At 49.5% G+C, this 22,918-nt stretch overlaps 8 protein-coding genes across 8 annotated transcripts; 6 read left to right on the top strand and 2 right to left on the bottom strand.

The window, feature by feature from the left end:
* Positions 1-291: 291 nt before the first annotated feature.
* FTJAE_13185 (acetyl acyltransferase) lies at positions 292-1,704 on the top strand (the record flags this gene model as incomplete). The annotated part of the gene is made up of 4 exons (XM_037346302.1): positions 292-356; positions 415-595; positions 650-1,226; positions 1,277-1,704. 4 exons carry the CDS (start codon positions 292-294, stop codon positions 1,702-1,704), a joined length of 1,251 nt encoding a protein of 416 aa, XP_037199752.1.
* A 1,095-nt stretch (positions 1,705-2,799) lies between these two features.
* On the top strand, positions 2,800-5,358 carry FTJAE_13184 (sulfate transporter; the record flags this gene model as incomplete). Its single annotated transcript, XM_037346301.1, has 4 exons — positions 2,800-3,341; positions 3,393-4,019; positions 4,073-4,586; positions 4,636-5,358. The coding sequence occupies 4 exons, from the start codon at positions 2,800-2,802 to the stop codon at positions 5,356-5,358; spliced, it is 2,406 nt and encodes an 801-aa protein (XP_037199751.1).
* A 1,050-nt stretch (positions 5,359-6,408) lies between these two features.
* On the top strand, positions 6,409-7,764 carry FTJAE_13183 (s-adenosyl-l-methionine-dependent methyltransferase; the record flags this gene model as incomplete). Its single annotated transcript, XM_037346300.1, has 7 exons — positions 6,409-6,474; positions 6,550-6,605; positions 6,667-6,765; positions 6,823-6,864; positions 6,920-6,986; positions 7,032-7,072; positions 7,119-7,764. The coding sequence occupies 7 exons, from the start codon at positions 6,409-6,411 to the stop codon at positions 7,762-7,764; spliced, it is 1,017 nt and encodes a 338-aa protein (XP_037199750.1).
* Positions 7,765-10,129: 2,365 nt separating this feature from the next.
* Positions 10,130-12,233, top strand: FTJAE_13182 (Sodium and chloride-dependent GABA transporter 1; the record flags this gene model as incomplete). The annotated part of the gene is made up of 2 exons (XM_037346299.1): positions 10,130-11,773; positions 11,826-12,233. The coding sequence occupies 2 exons, from the start codon at positions 10,130-10,132 to the stop codon at positions 12,231-12,233; spliced, it is 2,052 nt and encodes a 683-aa protein (XP_037199749.1).
* A 1,421-nt stretch (positions 12,234-13,654) lies between these two features.
* Positions 13,655-14,483, top strand: FTJAE_13181 (d-alanyl-d-alanine carboxypeptidase; the record flags this gene model as incomplete). Its single annotated transcript, XM_037346298.1, has 3 exons — positions 13,655-14,164; positions 14,223-14,401; positions 14,453-14,483. The coding sequence occupies 3 exons, from the start codon at positions 13,655-13,657 to the stop codon at positions 14,481-14,483; spliced, it is 720 nt and encodes a 239-aa protein (XP_037199748.1).
* A 303-nt stretch (positions 14,484-14,786) lies between these two features.
* FTJAE_13180 (uvs-3-like protein) lies at positions 14,787-17,199 on the bottom strand (the record flags this gene model as incomplete). The annotated part of the gene is made up of 2 exons (XM_037346297.1): positions 14,787-16,028; positions 16,078-17,199. The coding sequence occupies 2 exons, from the start codon at positions 17,197-17,199 to the stop codon at positions 14,787-14,789; spliced, it is 2,364 nt and encodes a 787-aa protein (XP_037199747.1).
* A 1,615-nt stretch (positions 17,200-18,814) lies between these two features.
* FTJAE_13179 (phosphatidate cytidylyltransferase) lies at positions 18,815-20,357 on the top strand (the record flags this gene model as incomplete). The annotated part of the gene is made up of 4 exons (XM_037346295.1): positions 18,815-18,955; positions 19,024-19,411; positions 19,461-20,266; positions 20,316-20,357. The coding sequence occupies 4 exons, from the start codon at positions 18,815-18,817 to the stop codon at positions 20,355-20,357; spliced, it is 1,377 nt and encodes a 458-aa protein (XP_037199746.1).
* A 495-nt stretch (positions 20,358-20,852) lies between these two features.
* FTJAE_13178 (amidase) lies at positions 20,853-22,352 on the bottom strand (the record flags this gene model as incomplete). Its single annotated transcript, XM_037346294.1, has 4 exons — positions 20,853-21,023; positions 21,073-21,872; positions 21,923-22,024; positions 22,079-22,352. The coding sequence occupies 4 exons, from the start codon at positions 22,350-22,352 to the stop codon at positions 20,853-20,855; spliced, it is 1,347 nt and encodes a 448-aa protein (XP_037199745.1).
* Between the last annotated feature and the right edge of the window lie 566 nt (positions 22,353-22,918).

The raw sequence follows: 22,918 nt of genomic DNA, 5'->3' as shown, positions 1-22,918 counted from the left end.
GATATTATGTCATCAAAGTGCCTTATGTAATAGAACGAAACCTCGGGAAGTGGTCAGTCTGGGAAGTGCTACCTCGGCTTAACCCCACACAATTTGATGCGCCGTCGCAAGTACCGCTGCAACTTCCGTCGATGTCTACCCCAGACCCCTCCCATGATGGACTTCGCCTCGGCATCCTTTTCTCCTATTTTAAAGCCAACTGCGCTGTCGCCTCGACTTGATCATTATCCAACCTGACACACAAGTCTTGACGATTCACAGCACAGCACAGAATCAGAATATACACACACAATGGCCGCTGAACGTATTGGTTCCATCATCAAGCACCTGGCCCCTGGGTCGGCGCTCAACAGCATGTGAGTGGCGATCGCTCGAACGCATTTATTACCACCGAAACTAACAATGCCATGATAGTCAAGCGAAGAACCCCGATGACATTGTCATCACCTTTGCTGCCCGAACTCCTCTCACAAAGGCCAAGAAGGGTGGTTTCAAGGATACTTCTCTCGAATACATGGTGTATGCTCTGCTCAAGGAGGTTCGGGAACGATCAAACCTCGACCCTGCCCTTGTTGAGGATATCTGCCTTGGAAACGTATGTCGCAAACCCCATGAGCCAAATTGAACTCTCCTAATCAATTATCTATAGGTCTCCGATGCCAAGGCTGCCTACAAGGTTCGCGCCTCTGCTCTCGCTGCTGGCTTCCCCAACACCGCCGGTGCTTCTTCCGTCAACCGATTCTGCTCTTCTGGTCTCAAGGCCACCGCCGATATCGCCCACTCCATTCTCAATGGTTCCATCGAGATCGGTATCGCTATGGGTGCTGAACAAATGACCATTGGTGGCGATGCGCTCGAGAAGCCCTTCGACGAGGCTGTCACATCACAAAGCCAGGAGTCTGTGGATTGCATGCAGCCCATGGGTTGGACCAGCGAGAATGTCAGCAAGGACTTTGGCGTCACTCGCGATGTCATGGACAAGTACGCGGCTGAGAGTTTCCAAAAGGCTGAGGCAGCGCAAAAGGCTGGCTTGTTCGCCGATGAGATCGTCCCCATCACCACCAAGGTCAAGGGCCCCGATGGTCAGGAGAAGGAGGTTACTCTTACCCAGGACGAGGGTATCCGACCAGGCACTACCGCTGAGAGCCTTGGCAAGATTCGATCTGCTTTCCCTCAATGGGGTGGAGCTACAACTGGAGGCAATGCCAGCCAGCTTACTGACGGAGGTAAGTTTATTCTTCTCGATTGGAGGAGCATCTCACTAACATTTTTATAGCTGCCGCTGTGTTGCTGATGAAGCGATCTACAGCTATCAAGCTGGGTCAGCCTATCATGGCCAAGTACGTCGGTTCTACTGTCGCTGGCCTCGCGCCTCGCATCATGGGCATTGGTCCTAGCATTGCCATCCCCAAGCTTCTTGCCCAGCACAACATCTCCCTTGATGATATTGACATTGTTGAGATCAACGAGGCCTTTGCCTCCATGGCCGTTTACTGTCAAGACAAGCTTGGTCTGACATCAGACAAGCTCAACCCTCGTGGAGGAGCTATCGCTCTTGGTCACCCACTGGGCGCTACAGGTGCTCGACAAATCGTCACAGGACTTTCTGAGTGCAGACGGCGAAAGAAGAAGATGCTGTTGACCAGCATGTGCATTGGTACAGGCCAGGGCATGGCTGGTCTGTTTGTCAACGAGCAGGTCTAAAACAGACAGTGCATGTCTGAGATATTCTAATTATGTAACACCACCAGATCTCGATATAAGCGAGACAGTTGGGGGATGTATTTATGATTTCGAGCGATATTAGCAAATTGGAAAGCATAAAATCTTGTCTTTAATTAGATTTCGGAGTTAAATAAGTTGACTAGTAAAACGATTCCGGAACGGCCTGTTGTCTCATCAAAGTGTATCAGCCAAGGGAATTGATAGCGTAATATCATGAACTTTGGTGGTGATAATTTTATACCCTGTGGTTTTGCAGCTCGTGACCGTTTTGTTGTACATTTTAGTAATGACAACCCAGAAGTAAGCTCCAAGCATCTACGTACCATGTATTGACCGTCTTCTTCTTTGTAGATATTATTCTTGGAAAAATACTTTGCGGCCGAAGTCGGGTTCCCGGCATCAGCTTCACCCACCATAAACGTTAAAGCAGCAGGGATCGCTGAAAAACACGAGATCAGCCATTCGCTCACATTCCTCGAGAGGGCGGTGGGAACCCCCGCTAGAAGTCACCTGGGGCTAGCGCTCTGATGTCACCGAACAGCCTCAAAACGCAGCCAGAAGTTGGGCTTGCGTGGGTGGCATTTGCCAACGGTTGCGTCTGATTGGCGGAGAAGCTTGGCTAGATCTGAGATTGATGCTGACGATTGCACACAGGGAGTCAAGGGACCTGCCCTGGCTGATACCTTCCACGGGAATGGAACCCTTGGACTTGCACTAGGTACTCGTGCTCCTCATCTTAGCGAGCCATGAACTTTTGATCTTTTCTCTTTTGTTTCTCAAACTTTTTGTCTTTCACCGCAAATTGATTTTGCGTGATCGTTGGCTATATAGATTCCATGCATCCGTCTTCATCGTCAGTCGCGTCCTCTTCGTCGCTTTTCTAGTCGACTTTCATCCCTCGGCCTTTGTCGACTTGGCTCTGCGCCGGAAACAGGAATTTCTCTTGAGCCAAGCTTGGGCATAGCTTGGGCATAGCTATTGAATACTTTGCTGGATATATGCAGTTCCTTAGACTTCAATTCCGAATTCAACCTCCATCAAACGCAAACTGCGACTCGATCGAACTCCACGATCATGGCCAGCCGACCTTCCCATAGTCGTACCAACTCGGGGACCGATCACCGTCCTACTCAGCCCAGTGCTCTCCATCAAGCTCTGAGCGCTCATGATCGAAACGAGAGCGAAAGCCCGACCGCAGAAGGTTCGACGACTCCCACGAGCGTCCCGGTCGCATCCCCTCCAGATTCGCCAGGACATCCTCGGGGAGCTACAATAAACGAGATATTCGCGAGCGAAACAACGCCTCTAATCGACGGGAACAACCAGCGTTCAAACACACGTCGAGGAAGCGTTCACCCTGCCCACCCTGGTGTCTGCAGCCATGGCACTTTCAGTCCGCGACCCATGAGTCCGACCTTGACTATGAGGAGCACCGACGAGGATGGTAGCGAGACTGCAGGCTCGGGCACACACATTCCTGTACTAGACAATGCAATTACGACAATCGTGGGCCATGAAGACTGGAAGAGGTGGTTAAAGAAGAGAATGCGAACAAAAACAATGGGCCATAGCAGTATGCTGGCTGAACAAGCTGGCTTCGAGGATACGGCATTCATGTAAGTGCTCCAGTCCCTCCAACCTTGAAATGATATGCTGACTTCTATCAGGTATCTTGCGTACTATGTCCCCTGCTTGAACTGGATGCGCCAGTACAAGCTCTCATATCTTCGTGGCGATCTTGTTGCGGCCATTACCATGGCTTCGTTCTACCTACCAATGGCCCTCTCCCTCGCTGCAAATCTCGCCCACGTCCCGCCGATTCACGGTCTCTACGCTTTCGTCTTCAATCCCTTCATCTACGCCCTTCTGGGATCCTGCCCGCAGATGGTAGTTGGCCCTGAAGCTGCCGGCTCGCTTCTTGTGGGAACTGTTGTCAAACAAAATGTTGGTTCTGGAGAAGACGAAGACAATGACTTGTTGCATGCGCAAATCTGTGGAATTGTCGCTGGCATGGCTGGTGCTATGGTACTCATCGCCGGCCTTGCGCGATTGGGTTTCATGGACAGCGTTCTCAGCAGGCCTTTTCTCCGTGGTTTCATCAGCGCAATCGGTTTCGTCATTGCCGTTGACCAGTTGATTCCTGAGTTAGGACTCGCTGAACTGGCTGACGATGCTGGCGTGAGCCACGGCAGTCCCGTCGAGAAGATTAGGTTCATGATTAACAATATTCACGAAGCGCATGGTTTGACGTTTGCCATTGCCGGAATTAGCTTCCTGGTCATCATGATCTGCCGGTAAGTGGCGCTTTGTGACTTCATTTCTAATGCGATTCTAACTGTGCTTTTAGTGAACTCAAGAATCGTCTTCAGCCTCGATATCCAGGCGTTGCCTATATCCCAGACCGTTTTGTGGTCGTTGTTGTGTCTGCAATTCTTTGCTGGCGCCTTGATTGGGAGAACCAGGGAGTTGAGATTCTAGGCACAGTCAAGGCCGCCAACGGCCAGCTTCTTGCCTTCCAATGGCCTTTCAAGCTCGAGCATATGCCACACATTCGAAGTGCGATGGCCACATCCTTTCTCATTGCACTTCTTGGATTTTTCGAATCCTCGGTAGCTGCAAAGAGTCTGGGCTCAAGTGAGACTATTCAGGGTATTCAGCTGAGTGCCAACAGAGAAATGATTGCGCTCGGTATCGCCAACATGGTTGGTGGATGTTTCATGAGCCTCCCAGCTTTTGGCGGATATGGACGAAGCAAGGTGAATAAGAGCACCGGAGGCAAGAGTCCCGCCAGCTCCATGTTTCTGAGCATCATCTCTCTGCTATCCATCTTCTTCCTTCTGCCCTACTTTTACTACCTGCCAGTGAGTACCCTATGAACCTATCTGTATCGCATGGGCTAATATCACCTAGAAACCTGTCCTGTCAGCAATGATCTCTGTCGTCGCCTACTCGCTGATAGAAGAGGCGCCCCATGACATCAGCTTCTTCTTGAAGATCCGTGGCTGGACTGAGCTGGGTCTTATGGCTGTTATCTTCCTTGCAACCATGTTCTACTCTCTCACACTTGGTATGGCATTCGGTGTAGGATTGTCGATGCTTATGGTTATCAAGCATAGTACGCGACCACGCATCCAGATCCTGGGTCGAATTCCGGGGACAAATCGATTTGAGAACGCGGAAGGCGACAAGGCGAGTCTTGAATTCATTGAGGGTTGTCTCATCGTCAAGATTCCAGAGCCTTTGACTTTCGCCAATACAGGAGAGCTCAAGTCCCGACTTCGTCGACTGGAGCTCTATGGTACATCGAAAGCACACCCCGCTCTGCCTCGCCTTCGCAGTACCGACATGAACCGAAACGTCATCTTTGATATCCACGGTGTAACTTCCATGGATGGATCTGGTACGCAGGTTCTGACTGAGATCGTGCGCAACTACCATGATCGAGGAGTGCGGGTTTACTTTTCTCGATGCCCAGTTCGCAAAGACCACCCTGTATGGCGATTGATGTTAAGCAGCGGCATTGTGGAAATGGCTGGCGAGAGACACTTTGTAAATGACGTGGAAGAGGCATTGCGTTTGACAGAGTACGAAGAAAGCATTGCTGGTGAGTCGAGCCGGGCGCAAGAGCCCTAGAGAATTAGATAGACGAAAAGGGAGAAAACGGTGTTTGAGGGGGTCATGATGCATACCTGGGGCTCGAGCGTTGTTGATGTCGTGGAGGAGATACCATTGCAGGAGTTTTTATAGCACAAATTGAGATTATCATTAGAGCCAGCGTTAGAGCCAGCGTTAGCTTAACACTGCTACACAAAACAAATATATATGGGTAGTTCTTGGGTAAAACTTTGGGTTCATGTTTGACTATATACACGGTGCCCAGTCTCCGTGATCCATGTTGATGCTATCATGATACTATACCACAACCCATAAAGCTTTCGAAGATGCATTACAAGCGGGGGTGCAATCAAGGAAGATCACAGACCCCTCATCTATCATGCAGTTACCTCATGGCGAGGTCTCACATATCACATTTTTGGACAATTGTGTGTTGGTGGTCCATGTAACTGCATCCCTGCTTCTGTAACCTACAAGTACAAATGGAATGAGGGATATATTCGCCAATGAAAGTTATTAGACATGGCAGCAGTTGTATAAGATAAGAATGGGAAATTCTTATGATGATGAGACAAAAAGGATACCTCAAGCGACTTTAACAGAATCATCCCAGCCGAAGTCCCGGTTAGTGAAGAGTAAACAGAGGAGCGCTCGGGAATAGTAGAGAGCAGGGATTTTGGCGATCATGAGCCGTTGAGGAAAGTCAAAACCAAGATCCATGCCGTGTAAATGGAGAACAACTCGAGGCGAGGTAAAGTACGTCCGCAGTTGGGAGGTTCTGGGTATGTAACACTGTAGTCTCTGGCGAATTGGCGTGACAGATGAGAAAAGGACAGGGTCTTGATGCATCATGCATCCGATACAACCTCGCCTACCGAGGCATTTAGATCATGGCTTATGATGTGACGAAATTCTGAGGCACAATAAGACGTCTTATATCTCTCTTTCTTCTGTCCATGGCTCTGTCCCCTTGAATGCCCGTTTCCCGATTCGTTTTCTCTTAGGGTCGAACCAATCTAGAACTCTGAACAACCAACACGCAGTGGACTCCAGATCTCTAAAGTTACCATGGCTGAGAATGTCGAGCAGAGGCAGAAATCACCGTCAGAAGCCGATCTGGCACCCATAGAATACGTCTGTTGATCCTCCCAATCATAGGATCGTTACCAACCGTCGGGCATGCCACTGACACGTTCTTTGACTTGATAGGATCCTCAAGTTGTTGGTAGCATGGAAGATGACAATTCGACTATCAGCAGTGGCAGGTAAGCTATCACTTGTGTCGCATGTGCCATACAAGTACGGCAAAACTGACTGTACAACCAGCAGTCTTCGAGATTCGACAGCATCCATCACATCGAGCATCCTCGAATATAGACACATCAACGGCCGGCCCTTCCAACAGTCGAAAACAACAGAATACTGGTCAGCCAAGCTTATTCCGAAACGAAACTGTTGAGCAAGTGATCTGACCATATCTAGGGCGCCTACGGACGATGACTATCAAGAGGGACAGGATATACTGTGAGGAACCCCGATTGCTGAAGAGTTGGAGCATGCAATAACCTTTATTTTGAAGGCATCACTACACACTGCTGCTATTCGACGATAAGCTTCACCTAGCTCCCATCGACAAGAATCCTCAGGTACGAACAAATGGAGGCCAGGTGCAACAAAGCTAATTCACTTAGAAAATCCTCGACATTGGTACCGGGACTGGAATATGGGCCATGTAAGACCCCCTTCAGCTATCGAAATCGAATCTCTAACAAGTCCAGTGACATGGCCGACGAGTATCCGTCTGCAGAAGTAGTTGGGACAGACATTTCAGCCGTTCAGCCTGCATTCGTGCCTCCAAACTGCAGCTTTCAAATCGACGATGCCCAACTCGACTGGACGTTCAAACCGGATGAGTTTGACTTCATTCATATCCGGTATCTTTACGGTGCAATCGACGACTGGAAGAAACTATACCGTCAAGCATTTACCCACGTGCGGCCAGGAGGTTGGCTCGAGAGTCTTGAGATCGACATCGAAACACACAGCGAGAACCCCAAGATCGAGAAGGACGAAGGCCACATTTTCAAGAAATGGTGCAAGCTATTCTTTGAGTGCGGCCGTAAAACTGGTCGAACCTGGGAGATTGCGCGGGATGGTCGTCAAGAGGAGTATATGCGAGAAGCAGGATTTACAGATCTATTTTCCAAATCGTGGAAGCTGCCTGTTGGAGGTTGGCCTCAAGACAAGAAGCTGAAGCAGGTTGGTCTCTACAATGGAGCCTTTATTGACCACTCCATCGATGCTTTTGCAATATTCCCGATCGGAGAGATCCTAGGTTGGTCCAAGGAGGAGGTTACGGTTCTGGTCAGCCAGATGCGAAAGGCGCTCAAGGAGCCAAGAGCATTGCCCTATTTCAATGTGTGAGTACAATGCCAACTTTATCGATAATTTATCACAACTGACATCGGGAAAGTCGTATAGTCTATGGTCGAAAGCCTGAAAGTAGTCCCAAGACTGCTTGACACATGCATTACGTGGTTAATTTGATCAAGCCTGGCTATATGTCATTTTTTACTACGACTTAGTTCCCTGGTATGCTTCATATCTCTTTCAACTTGATGGAATGCGTCCAAGGACTTGATTCGTACAAAAGCCCAGATAACCTCGAAGAGCGCCCACGATCTTTAGGTTGCTAGGGACGCGGACATTCAGTTTCTGTGCAGATACTACTACTGTTTAGCAATGTTTAAATCTTCGAAAGAATACAGGCTCACATGATGAGAGATTCAATCGAAGAACATCCGCTTCTATGTTATCATTTACTATAAATATTACGTGCTTTACCTTCTACTGCCAGAGTCATCGCCGACAGCCGCATCTCGTATGAGGTGATGATATTGATTACCACTTGCCAGAGCAACTGTGGCGTTGGGCCAAGACCGAGAAGATCCATCTGATGGATTCAAACAGTTGGATAATTCGGGGAGTTGATCATATCATATGACTTCGTCCATATTTTCTCCAGTCAAGGCGCCTTGACCAAGACTAGGTAGATATCTGCAACTCCCCGTCGCAGTCTCCACGATAGTCACTCTATCTCAGCATCACGAGAGCACTATATGTTGGGACTATTTCGGGCCCTCGACTACAAAGATTATAGAGTCGCAACAGCGCCGACAGCCCGGAGTCACCGAGCCCTGCATTGTGAAAATCACTGCCATTCCCCCGGTTCCCCCACGGTGTACTGTAACAATCCTCGACATGCATTACAACCTCTCAAATCATGACTCTGACTTGCCTCGATCCACTCGCTGCTCAAAGAATGTCGGTGCCTGGCTCTGAATCGCGGGCCCTAGCAAAAGACGTCATGAGCTAGCAAAGACCAGGCTGTTGGCTTGGCGTTGTAATATTTCCCTTGGGGATATCTTTGTGGTTCGATTAACCAGTCATATTCTTCTGATTCGGCACCTTTATTGCCAAAATAGGCAGGCAAATCGTAAGAGAATATTGGATGGGCTGAATGACTTGGCGACAGTCTAGACAGTGCATGTATTCATGTCTCTCGGTGCGGGTCAAAGTTTACACAATGTGGTCTTGTTTTGACGAGCTCAACTGTTGTAGACTCATTTTAACATTTAAATTTATGACCAGTAAAGTGCAAGGGGTGATGTTGTCGATGATACGTGACAGTCAAAGTGGAAGTCATGGAGCCATGGGTGTAAGTTATCTCCTACGTAAAACCAGTTAATTCCCCGAGACGAGACCCAGCTTTGATTAGTGCCAGTTCCTCAGGACTTTTCGCTTTTCAGACCGTCTGAACCGTTATCATCAAGCCTCTCCCCCACGCCTCTCGATCCTTTTCTATCCAATATTACCACAAGTGACGTGCTTGGGCACGGGGTTGCCGCAAAACCATGTGACATGCTGTACACTTACATGTATCACCTGGCATGAGCCTCCAGCTGAAGCTTGTCTTGATCCTTTCCTTGCGTGCGTTTGGCCAAGAGAAAAGTGGTTGGTGCCGTCTTACCCTCCGATGCCAAGACACGAGACACTGGGACCCTTGTATATGGCGCAAACAACTCAAAAGACGTTTGGAAACCCGGAAATAAGCGTCGAAAGTTCAAGTTTGTGTTATGCTTAATTTTAACCTCATCTGACTTAATTGTGGCTCTCGCCAACACTCAACTCTAGTAATATGTCAACCTCATGTAAGAAGGGAACAAAGTGTCTACCTACAGTCAAGAACTGATAATGTTCCTCTGCTGCTGGCTATCATCTTGCAGCAGAGACATACCTAGGTCAGCATCACCCTCCCACGGCCGGGGCCCCAACCCGCCAAGTGTCTGGGCACCTTGGCAGCGGAGTCTTGTTCGCAGACTCGTTTCTTGTCATACGAAGCCAAGCATTTCAATGGAGTCGGCCAAGTCGATCTTGTCCCCGGCAGCAAGTAGCAAATCCAACAGCTCCCCGTCTTGGAGGGGACTGAGGCGATCCTCCGATAGTCCTTGTAAAAATGTAGACTCTTGGCTCGTCCCTGATTTTATGGAGGAAGTATCTGCAATAAAAGCAGGCTCGTCCGCGCGTGGATCCTGCTCTTGTGAAATAAATTGTCCCAGTGTCTCGGGTTTCTGGACATTATAGTCGAATCAGGGTCTCTGAGTTTTCTCATGTGAAAAGTTCACCTCCTTGTGGAACTCTCACCCAATGACTACCGAACCTTGTTACTGAAGACGACTCAACCTAACAAGTTCATCTCCTCCTCGCCCCCGAACGTATCAACTTCATTATGGCGATCCCACCAATTCTCAAAAAGATCGGCCAAAAGCTCTCACCTCCACCATCAACAGCTGAAGATGGCCGTGATCAATGGAATTCGAGAGCTTCCTTCTTACTTGCGGCCATGGGAGGCTGCGCCGGTATGGGGAACCTAATTCGGTACCCTTCACAGGTGTACAACAACAACGGCCTCCAATGGTTCATTCCATATCTCATGTGTGTTTTCCTGATTGCCATCCCAGCCTTGATTCTCGAAGTCAGCATTGGTCAAGCATACCGTGGAGGTTCTGTCGTTGCTTTCAACAACATCAACCACCGTCTCAAGGGTCTCGGCTTCAGCCTTCTATACATCGGCTTTATGGTCAGTCCGTACTTCGTCGTCAATCTGTCCTGGATCATGATCTACTTCCGGAACTCGTTCCAGAGTCCCCTGCCTTGGGAGGGCCGTGCTGAGGAATACTATTACCAAGGCGTAGTTCAGAATGTTGATGCGATTCCTGGTAACAAGACGTCGAGTGGTGTTATAGACTACGTCAAATACCCTAGCACTGCCCTTATTGGAGAGACTGTTGGATGGACTGCATTTGTTTGGTTCCTTGTATGGATCTCCATCTTCCGCGGCATTGGCCAGACAGGTCGTGTTGTCTATTTCACCATGGGTCTACCTGTTGTCTTGACTATCATCCTTGTCGGTCGCTCTGTTTCGCTTCCTAACGCTGGTCGCGGTGTAAAGCTGTATTTTGGAGAGTGGAACGGCGAGAAGCTGGGATCCGGTGACATATGGCAGACTGCAGCTGGTCAGGTCTTCTTCTCAACTGGTGTCGGTTTTGGCTATTTTAGTTCTTATGCCTCTTACAACCAGAAGCATGCCAATGCTGTCATGGACTCGTGTCTCATTGTTGGCAGCAATGTCCTCTTTGAGGGATTCGCCGCGTTTGCTGCGTTCGGAGTCGTTGGATACCTGGATATGATGCCAGTCCCTGGCGAACGAATTGGTGCATTTACCATTGGATTCTTGACGCTCCCCACGGCTATCACTCAGCTTCCTGGATCATCATTTTGGGCCTTTGCACTCTTCTTTACCCTGGTGGTCCTGGGTTATAGTTCTGCATTTGCCATGGTTGATGCCGTGGTAACGCTTGTCATGGATACCAAACCCAAAATTCGTCGCGAGTGGGTAGTCACAGGCCTTGTGATTATCTCATTCCTGATTTCACTCCCTTTCTGCACCCAGTTTGGATATGCTCTTCTCACTGGAGTTGACCGGTGGATCAATGATGTTGCTCTAGTGTTCGTTGTGTTTGGCGAATGTGCATTCTCCACGACCTTCTACCGTTGGAGAGACGTTGCAGGACAGGTAGGAAAGCCAGCCTTTTTTATTTGGAACTTTGGGTACTTTGGAGGCATGGTTCTCGGAGTTGCTGTTGCCCATGCGGTTCAAGCTGAAGCGGGTGCTGGAGTTGGCTTTGGCATCTTCATCATCTGCTCGATCGTCTCTTGTGTAATTGGCAAGACTCCTGACGAACTTCCGCCTGCCTTGACCTTTACCGAGGATAAGGGGTTTGTTCGCCGATTTATCGGCAGAAGTCCTGCCATGTCGAAACTCTTGGACAATGTCTTTATGACACGCTTCTGGTACATGGCCTTCTACTCAGTAAGTTCTTTCACCCGGCTTGTTGTGCGTAATGACTAACAGAATTCATCAGGGCCAGCAACTTCGACGGGATCTCAACGTTATTGTCGCAACTGGAAAGAACTGGAGTATTCCCGCCTTTTGGCCACTCCTCCTGCGCTTCATCTCGGCGCCTGTGCTCGCCATCATCTACGGCTTTGCCTATCCCGCTTTCTACGAGCTCCGTGATGATCCCCTACATATTCTTGGCTTCGGTCTTGCCCATATCTGCTTGGTACTGATTGGACTGGGAGTCCTCGTGCCCCGCTGGTACAACACAATTATCCCTCCCGACCAACGCGAAGAAGGCAAGCTGCCTTATGCTCCCAATGTTCTTTTGGACGGCGAGGAGCCTCGAAGAACTGATTCGATGGAGACTGGCGAGGGACCTGCAGGCTCCGAAGGCGGTGAAAGTGAAGAAAAGGGACAGAGTGTGATGTAGTTTGGCGTGAGAGTGGATGACAGTTGACATTGGATTTATTGCGTACACGGAGGAAGGCAAAGGACTTGCCCCAAGTATCCTATATATACTGTAGCCAGGTCCTCCCAAAAGGACTTTGATGTCTGCTTGTTTCGTCTGTGCATCAACTGAGAATGCCGAACACTGAGAGTCGTAGATAATCTCCAGGTCTAGAAAAACGGTGGCGGCCCTTAAGGACACGGGATTGTTGTTGCTGAGATGATAAGGCACTGCTGATGGGCTGCACATGAACTGTTGGTGTTGAAGTTGAAGATCTCTTGCTCCAATAAAGATTGCAGTTGGGGGATCAGGCCCAGAAGTGAAGATACGAGTTACGAGAAAGGGAATGGAAACTGCGGAGTCCCCGCTTCTCCTGTCCACCTTCTACCTTAGGCAGGATAGATTGGATGTTTCAGCGACACGACGTCATTGACACTTTTTTGTCTGAAACATCTACACTTTCTAGGAAGGTGGGAAGAGTCTGTTTCGCAGAGATCGTCGTGCCCTCTGGCCAATCAGCATTTCTTAGCCGGACTCTCGCCTACGATGCCTCTGTCTCTCATCCAATTGTGTCCTCAGCCCATGCTCACGTTTATATCTAAGCTTAAGCCGGTCAAACCTCCGTCTTTCTTGTACGCCGTTGTCAAGATAAAACAAGCCACCGACGCATCGTCGACAAGCATTCCTGCTCAATGATTCTACAAATCACGTCATGCAGGGATTATTCTCACTTCCGCGAATTTACGGATAGACAGAAATGAGATGCATTCATGCCCTGGTTGGCTGTTAGGAGCCAGAACACTTCACCGATTGTTCTAGGATTCACCTCCCGGGAGTTAAACTCAATACAAAGGCGATATGTGTTTCAACAGGACCTGTACACCCAAGATTTGACTCATGTACCTTCCAGCCCGTACGGCCGACGCCTGAAGCCGCGACGGACCGAAGACGCCAAGCATGATCATCAACGGCTATCCCCACGATCGCCAGGGTGGCATGCCCCCTCTTGAAGTCTAATCAAGAAGAGCTGAAGAAGATCGCCGGCAGATTTCAAGTTCGTATGTTACACTTACAAGAAATGTGCATGCAGAGCTGAAAACAGAGGCAACTCAAGAACACTTTCGATGAAACACTTTCCCAAAATGATGCTTCGGTCTGCTGAAATGGGAGAGTGGCATGATATGTTGAACTTGCCCGGGTGTTACACGATCATGATCAACTCGAAACTTGAGTCTACACCCAAGGCAGTGAGTGGGACAAGTGTCGATCTTGGTCTATACTACTAAAACACTCGTGGTGCAGGAAAACTATATAAGATAGCTACAGGTTAAAGAAATCGAGACCTTTCTTCCCCAATATCTTCAACCCAACATATAACTACTCCAGCCCTTAAAACCATCAAAATGCACTCCTCAACTCTATCCATGTTCTTCACCCTCCTCCTATCCTCCCATTCCCTCTGCGCTACCAATGAGCCCTGTTACGGACCCAGCGGTCGAGCAGGTGTATGCATCACTGAAGCGTCTTGCACCTCTGCTGGCGGCACTGCCATCTCTGGTGCATGCCCTGCAGACGCTGCTAACATCAAATGCTGCTCCAAGCCAACATGTTCTTCAGGAAACTGCCGCTGGAGCTCTGATTGTGCGGGCACCTCTGCTAGCAACCAGTGCCCTGGACCTGCGCAGATGAAATGCTGCTCTTCTGCTGCCACAGGCTTCGGGGGGTATTCTGCTCCCACGATCCCAGCTGTCGGTGCTTGCAAGCAAGTTTCTGTCAACGCTGCCAAGGCGGTGGTGAATCAGTTTCCTGGTAGGATCAGGGAAATTGGATGTAAGAGAGACTGCTCTTGTCCTGGATCTTCTGACCATTGCTGCGGTCTTGCAACTGACTTCATGTGTTCTGATGCCGGCGGTGTAAGTGCCCATTTCGATCATCTTCTAGACCAAAACCTTGAATACTGATGGAACACAGTCTGCTACCCTTTCTGGAAAAGAAATTGCTGAGTGGTGCATGAGGAACCGCAACACTCTCAACCTCAAGTATGTCATTTGGGGACAGAAGATCTGGACTACCTCTGTCGATAAGACTGAGAAGAACTGGGAGAACTGGCGAACCATGGAAGATCGCGGCGACTTGACTCAGAACCATTGGTAGGTAACTACTGCATCAACACAGAGGTCAAAAAAGTTAACAAACTCTAGGGACCACGTCCACGTCTCTTACAATGGTTAGAGCCGAAACACGCGAGAATAGGGATCTGGAGGTACCTGTGGGGGCATCTTGAAAACATCTGACGCCACTGCGATTTGTACAAAACATAAGTGGTCGTCTTGATCATTCAACATCGAATTCTTTCTACCCAAAAGTCAAATAGCAATTTTCAACACCGTCTGAAGTGTAACTACCTTGTGGTATCTCGTCTAATATCTACCCTCAACGCCAGGGAACGACACATAACTGTCTCCATGTGTAATCATAATGCCAAGGTCAAGTCCATCATCCATCAAAACGCCGAGAACGAAGATCCCACCAATTTTAGCCGCCAAATGCTTCATTCACTACCTCGCCCTCATCTGGCGTCACCTCCAGTTCGAGCAACTCATGGGCTGCCTCAACTGTCTCTCCATCGATCCCGGCCTCCATCACTAAATCTTCCTCGGCAAAAGCAAGTCTTCCTAGAGCGAGAAGGTATCTTTGGCTTCCCCCGTGAGCCATTGAGAGCTTCTCGCTAATGTCTGCGAGATTGGCGGTATCGGGGCCTGTCACTAAAGCATGTATCAAGAAGACGCATTGTGAAATGATCCGATATAGACCAGCCGAGTACGACGTCGTAGTTGATCTCTGGCGTATATCCTTGGTCTCGGATGTTTGTGGTAGGATGTTAAAAGGGATAGGCTGGTCGTACAGCTCGTCTATGGACATGCTGAGGCAGGCCACAAGGCGAGGGAGAGCGAGACTGTGAGACGCAAGCTCCTTAGCGCCAAAAGGATGGCGTGAAAAGGCGATGAGCGTTCGCAAAGCAGCCAAGCATAAAGTAGATTTCTCATGGCGGGTAGTTACTGATGGGTGGTAATCCGTAAGCTTGTTTGTAACATGGTTGATGACATGACTAGCCACGTGAGTATCTTCGTCGTCTGTAATCGGACCTATTGAGTCTGGAAGTGCAGAGGTTGTCAGGAGCTCGAGCATGCCCAAGATATCAGAAAGCTCTTGCTTTGGGCTTAGAAGTTTGTAGACCATGTCGGGTTTTATGCATCGCCAAAAGACTGTCGACTTGGGCTTGATTTCATCTTCTGTCACATCCATTGCAGTGGAGCAAGCTAAAGCGCTTGTATACAAGACTGACAAAATATCAATGATCTTTATATGTTCCTTCATCGACTGGAAGTCATCGTTCCTCAGCCGTCGTTCACCCTCACGAATGCGGTGCTGCCATTCAGCCAAAGTGCAGATGGTGGCTTGCGCGGGAGGTGTCAGATTCGGCAAAACGAAGGGAACGACTTCTGATGCGTGGAGTGAGAAGATAAAGGAGATGATCGAGAGCAAATACTTGATCGGCTCCCAGAGCTGCTCCTCATGACAGCGATTCCACATGTTGACCATAAGATTTGCAAAGTCCACAAGGAGCTGCATCGGTCGATCAGGACTTCCCATCAGAGGTATTTTTTGGAATATTATGGCGGAAAGCGAGGTATCTTTGTCATCTTTGAAGGAGAAGCGAGACAAGATGTCCAGTGTTGGGCGAGGGGCTCCATGATCGAGCACAAGTGGTAGAAACTAGAGACGATAAGCATAGTGCCAACCAGCCGGGACGGACCTGACAAACCTCAAAAAGGACAGCTGGTGGTGGCGCTACCACAAGCGGGGGTTGGTGTACTGGAGCCTCTGGCTTCCCAGTACTACTGGCGAAGCTGTCGGTGTGAGTCTCCAATGCCATGATAGGACTGTCAACAGTCGGTCGTTTCCTTTTTCCTTTGCTAGGTGTTCTCTCACCGACGTGTAAGGCAACTGAGCCAGGATTTCTGCTCCGTCCTTGGCCCTTACTTGGACTTACAACAATATCCATCTCATCGAACCCATCCGCAACCCATGACTTGTTTGCCTTCTTGGGAGTCGTAACTCCTGCCGAGGTTCCAACAGCGGGATCCTTGCGGCGAACTCGATCACTGACCTCTCTCATGTCCCGCTGTAGAAATTGAAGTTCCGTGTTGGCGTTCTGTTCAGCGGCAATAGCTGCCTCAGCAATCCTTTCCTGTTTCGCCAATTGTTCGGCATTGATCTTGTTCAGACGAGCAACCTCTGCAGCGTGCTCCTCGTTCGATTTCACAAAATTGGATCGGACAATCGAAGCTTCTCCCAGAGCTGCTTTGAGTTGATCCTCGAGGGCTCGAACTCGCTGCTGTAGTGCTGACAAGATATCGCCAGGTTGATTCTGGGACTGTTGAGAGGCTCCTGGTCTGTTTTGTGGCACAGCAGGCCGAGCAAATTGACTCGGTTGAGCACGAACGAAGTTGGAGCTCTGGGTCTGGAACTGCTGAGAGGTGTACATGGGCTGGTGAGGTGGTCCAGCATTGTAAGGCTGTTGAGGGGTTTGGCCCATGGGCCGCCGCTTCGAAGGTTCGACAATAGGGTTCCATCGTGGATTTGGGGGCGGAACTGAACGTCGAGAGTCCAAGTAGTAGCTTTGAGATGACTGGTTTTGTTGGAAATTGCCGTCTACAACTGGCCTCCCAATAGGAACACCGGCGTCATTCGTCACTTCGGTCGTATCGAGGTCATCGTCTTCTATCCAGACTATTTCTGGGGATTCGATGCGTGGGCGCTGTGTCAATGGCTTCGATTGGGCTTGGGCCTGCGTGAGTTGTATTGCGTTATCCTCGAGCTCCTGGAGGGCATTGGCAGGGATGTCGTCGAAACCGTCATCGGAGAACTCGTCGTCGAGATCCATCTTTGATGGCTGTTTTCATATCAGAGGAGAGATCCATTGAACAAAAATACAAAGCTTGTTATTGTCGGCGCATCTCGAACGGTATTGTCCTTGATCACGGTTTCGTCGTGTACTGGGGTGGAAAGGATTTACGAACGCGTCGCGAGGTCACGTGGGAGTTAAATTGTGGCTGCTGTTTGGTGCAGCCACTGTCTGAACAAGTGAGGCGCAGTGTTGCGGAGTTGATTTTTGAGCATGTGAAGAGCCAAGTGCGTCATTGACCTGGTCAAGCTCCCAGCTCCGACGACTGGTGGAGAGATTCACCAGTCAGTCAATCAGTCCCTTGGACCCTGATGATATACACAGCAAACACACAAAAACAACTATGCTCGCGGGGCATTGGGCTATGCTTGTAAAGAAGTTGCAGACTGAGACACGCGTATAAGATATGCAGAGAGCGACACGATAGTGGAGGTGTAGGTACTCGCGCATATTACGGGCTTGTTCTTTGCAGCAATTAATTCAGCTGTCACTCATGGTTGCTGGGCGTTTCTAGTTCTACCACGCGATTATGGTCTTTGTTAGGGCTTCTTGTTGCTCAAAATTACCGACATGGGACGAATCTCAACAGATCTATAAAATGGATCCCAAGAGACGGGGGTTTGTCCCACAACTAATAAGCCCCTGCGTCTGGGGCAGCTCTCAATTTCCCAGTCGTCAATACAGATCCAACAATGGGCATTTGCTGCTAAGTCTGCAAAGCCCATACCCAAGCAAAAGAGGGAGCCCGGATATACATTAGTTACGAGGTTACCTTTCTCGGCGGTTTCTAAGAGTCCGTTGCCCGCTCATTTGACGCAATTTAGATCAAGCCCAAGACAGGAAGAGACGGTGGAAACCCGCTGGAAAGGCCGGAACACGTCAAGCCACAGCCGCAATGGCCGGGTGGTCGTTCAGGGACTCGATTGGTCCCTCAAGGGATTTTTGGGGTCAGATTTGATCATGCTGTTAGTCTGCATTGCGTAGGAGGTGCTGTAGCTCGTCTGTAGTTTACTTGGCAGAGCCAGAGGCAGCGTCACTGCGTAATACATAGCGACCGCACCCAATCTGCCACCCACTTTTAGCAATGCTATGGATGGGTGCTAGGTAGGCTGAGCTGTAGACCGGGGCTAGAAACGGCTTGACTTTTCAAACCACCATTTCCTGTTCTTCCAACATCGTCACAACTATCGCGACAAGTGAGCTCTTTTGCCCACTCGACCTCGCTCCATCTTTCGCTCCTTAGAAGCACTTCTCCCCCCGGCAGAATTTTGAGTTCGTCCCGGCTCAGCTTCTTCCAATCGTGACGATTTATTTCAACACGAAGCGAATTGTCGACTCCTGACCCCGTAAACCCACGAACTTGACCCAGGTCTGCGCAACGACGTCACAGGTCGCTTGGAGCAATTTTTTGGGAACAGACAACTGTCTTCTTCACCACAGCTTCACTCACTGCTGCAATCGCGTCAGCGACTCGAGCATCTCGCCCATTCGTCAGCCGACGACAACCTCATTGCCAACATTCTTGGCAATAGTCAACGATAAAAAAACCTCCAGCGCCCATTTCAGCGCATTCACATACCAAATATCAACAGAAATGGCTCGTCCAAAGAGAGGGGTTAGGTTCCCCAACCGTAACGGCTCTGATGGACGAAGATCAAGCTTCAGCAGCGAGGACGGTGGCTCTCCCACCAAGCTCAAGTCCCAATCTTCGGGGCAGCTGGAAACAGTGGACGAGGTAAGCAGACTCAAGGTCTACTGTTTGACTCGAGGCATTGTCTGTTCGTACCACATCTGAGCTAACAGCCCTCACAGAAGCAGCCCGCAGTTAGCGAAAAGCAAGCCGAGTACGAAAAGAAAAAGGCCAACTTCATAACGCGCACTTTCTGGACCTTTGTCATGTTTGCGCTCTTCTTCGCCGCGCTCTTCATGGGTCACATCTACATCATCTGCATCATCACCGCTATCCAGATCGTCTCCTTCAAGGAAGTCATCGCCATTGCCAATGTTCCCAGCCGCGCCCGCTCCCTGCGATCTACTAAGAGTCTCAACTGGTACTGGCTGGCGACTACCATGTACTTCCTCTATGGCGAGACGGTCATCTACTACTTCAAGCATATCATTCTGGTTGACAAGGTCCTGCTACCTTTGGCTACTCACCACCGCTTCATCAGCTTCATCCTCTATGTATTCGGTAAGAAACTCGCTCCCTAGGCTGGACTCTCCAGACTAATTACGAATAGGCTTCGTTTTCTTTGTCACATCTCTCCAGGCCGGACACTACAAGTTCCAGTTCACCAACTTTGCCTGGACACACATGGCCCTGTACCTCATTGTAGTCCAGGCCCATTTCATCATGAATAATGTCTTTGAGGGCATGATCTGGTTCTTCCTGCCCGCCGCTCTGGTCATCACCAACGATATCTTTGCTTACATCTGCGGTATTCTCTTCGGACGCACTCAACTCATCAAGCTGTCTCCCAAGAAGACCGTCGAGGGTTTCGTCGGCGCTTGGATCATGACTATCATTTTCGCCATGCTCCTCTCCAGCATCATGATGCGATCCAAGTACTTCATCTGCCCTGTTAACGACTTGGGCGCCAATATCTTCACTGGTCTTAAGTGTGATCCCAACCCGGTCTTCCTTCCCAAGACCTACGAGCTACCCGAGCTGTTCTTCCTCCCCGACACTGCGAACTTCTCCGTTACTATTGCTCCCATGCAGATCCATGCCCTCAACTTGGCTACCTTTGCCTCTCTGATCGCTCCCTTCGGCGGATTCTTTGCTTCAGGTCTGAAGCGCACTTTCAAGATCAAGGACTTTGGCGACTCTATCCCCGGACACGGAGGTATCACTGACCGCATGGACTGCCAGTTCATCATGGGGTTCTTTGCTTATATGTACTTCCACACCTTCATTGCCATCCACAAGGTCAGCCTTGGCAGTGTTCTGGAGACCGCAATTACCAGCCTCAACCCCGATGAGCAACTCGAGCTCGTCAAGGGAATGGGCCATTATCTCCGAAACCAAGGCATCCTAGCTGAAGACGTAAGTGCCTGCTTCTGAGTCTTTGCTACATCTTGCTCACAAACGACAGGCTGTCACTTGTCTCGATAAGCTCCTGCCAGCAAACCAATGAGTTCTCAACGAACAACTCAGGTCTTTTACAAGGCACATTTTGATCATATTCGAATGGGTATATAGCCCCTTTTCCACTCACCTTGGCGTTTTCCTTAGTCATAGAGCTTTAACCTGAGCTGTGCGTCTCCTAGTATTATCGGGGTCTGTACGGTTCAAGCCAACTATTGAGCTGTATTGTTGGGTATCGGGCAGCAAAGACTTTGTGCCCTGGTTTACAGGCGCTGTCGGTATTATGTAATGAGCAATAATGTCCATATTTCGGGGGAAGGGTGGCTGTGAGTATAGACTCTTGTTGACGTGGTTTAAGTCGTCAAAGCCTGGTGGGAAATTCTACAAAAGTATTCAACATCCACTCTAGAAGTATTGCAGATTATATGCATCATGTGTATGATTCAATCTACCTGTAGTTTCCGTGCGCCACTCGATGCGCCTCTATGTTCTGTTTTCCATTTTCAATCTTGATCCTGTACAGCTTATTCTTACAATCTTCTTCTTATTCGATCTTGGTCTCCCAGCCGCCTTCAGCTTCGAAGATTTTACCGACCGCCTTGCCAACCTCCAAGAGGTGACGGTCGCGATATCGTGGTGCGACGAGTGAAAGGCCGATGGGCATGTCATGGTCACCTTTGAAGCCTGGCACATTCAGGACTGGGACATGAAGGCCCTACACGATCGTCAGTTATTGTAATATTCGTACAAAGTTTGACACTTACGCTCCACATGGCGCAGAAAATATGGCTTCCTGTACTCTCTAGACCAACTGGGGCCTCGTCTGGTACACTCGGCGTGATGATGGCTGTATACTGCGAGGCAATGAAGTCGAAAACAGGCCTCATGGCAGCCAAACTGTCACTAGCCATCAGTTGCGTCTTGCGAGTGAAATTGTCGGAGTTCTCAACGTGCTCAATCAAGACTTGGCCGATTTGCTCCTTTCCAACTCTATACTCTGGTAGGAAAGAGGTACGGCCCTCAGTATGAAGACCAATACGATACCATTCTGGCACCTCGTCGAAAGCCGAAGGAAGCTCAAGCTCATTTACTTCGGCGCCATGGGATCTGAGAAGATCTGCAGCGCGGGCGAGTGCGTCTTGAGTTCCAGGACCAGCCATGGGCCAGATGCTCGTCTTACAGATTGCGAAACGTGCCCCTGCGATGCCTTGAAAAGAGCGATCTTCGTCTTCATCATCTTGAAAAGCAAAGACGTCGGCCAGAAGGACCAGATCTTCGACACATCGCCCGTACCATCCAAGAGTGTCATACATAAGAGCATATATCTTCTGACCTTCGCGAGACACTGAGTTCCAGGTTGGTTTGAACCCATAAATCCCATTGAATGAGGCAGGACGAATCATGGATCCACCTGTCTGTGTCCCAAGGGCCATGGGGGCTTGGAAATCGGCAACGGCAGCTCCAGAGCCGCTGGATGATCCGCCCGGAGTGCGTAGAGGGTCATGAGGATTGTGAGTCTTGGGGCCGACGTGGATAGCAGCAAACTCGGTCGTAGTTGTTTTGCCTAGCCTGTTAGATGAAACTGTGCAAAGAATATATAGAATATAGACATACCGAAGATGAGGGCACCAGCATGACGAAGAATCCGTACGGAAGCAGCATCCGTCTCAGGAAAATGGCCATCATATAGTGGCGAGTTGAACTGAGTAGGCATGTCTATACGATAGTAAGCTCCGGTCATAGTGTTGGGGACAAGTTTGGCAAACGAACCTTTTGTGTAAATGACATCCTTCACAGCGATTGGAAGTCCATGGAGAGGTCCTCTATTTTTCTTAGGGATCTCATCTAGAAGTCTTGCTTCCTGCATGACCCTCTTCTCGTCCAAGTATGCCCAAGCTTTGACGTCTTCATCGCGTGCCTTGATCCTTTCAAGCAAAGACTCGGCATACTCTTGAACTGAAAGCTCATCCGCCTGGATCTTCCCAAGAGCTTCAGAAGCCGTGAGTTTCCATGGCTCGATATGATGAGTTTTGGAAGGAGACATTGCTTTTTCTTGTTCCCTCTACTATGGAGTCTTGCTTTTGCATACAACTAAATAGTGTCAGGGAGTTCAGACAGTCTAGTCTTATTTCCAATGCCCCGCGATAGTGAACCTCAACACTCAAAGTCAACATCTCAGAAAGGATTAAATTAGAGAGTCTCATATGTTATATACCTTTTTTTTGTGTTCGCCTCTTATAAGCAGCTTGTGCTTCGGGCACTAATGCAACGTCTCTATTCTGTAGGCCGGTCGGTGAGAGTCCGTAGCCTATAGGACGCATGTGCGGAAGGCCTCAAGTTGTTAAACAGCTCGTCTCCTGAATCCGGGCACTAATGCAGTACGGGCCGAGCTGCCAACGGATACTCTATCTCGATATGGTAATGGACGTAATTGTGGACTTGCTCCGTCGTCCGTACACCGAGACGTTTTTCTGTGTAACTCGGAGCAGCCCAACGAGAAGCAGAGTCGTCTCGTCGAGGTCGTGATTGGATTTTCCGGTAACTAGCCGATGTGAGGCGAAGTTGATATTGTCGAGACGAGATGAGGGTTGGGAGGGACAGCATAGAAGG

The sequence above is a fragment of the Fusarium tjaetaba genome, assembly GCF_013396195.1.
Source record: "Fusarium tjaetaba strain NRRL 66243 chromosome Unknown NRRL66243_c0000391, whole genome shotgun sequence".
Classification (NCBI taxonomy): Eukaryota; Fungi; Ascomycota; class Sordariomycetes; order Hypocreales; family Nectriaceae; genus Fusarium; species Fusarium tjaetaba.
This window is presented reverse-complemented; position numbering and strand designations above follow the sequence as displayed.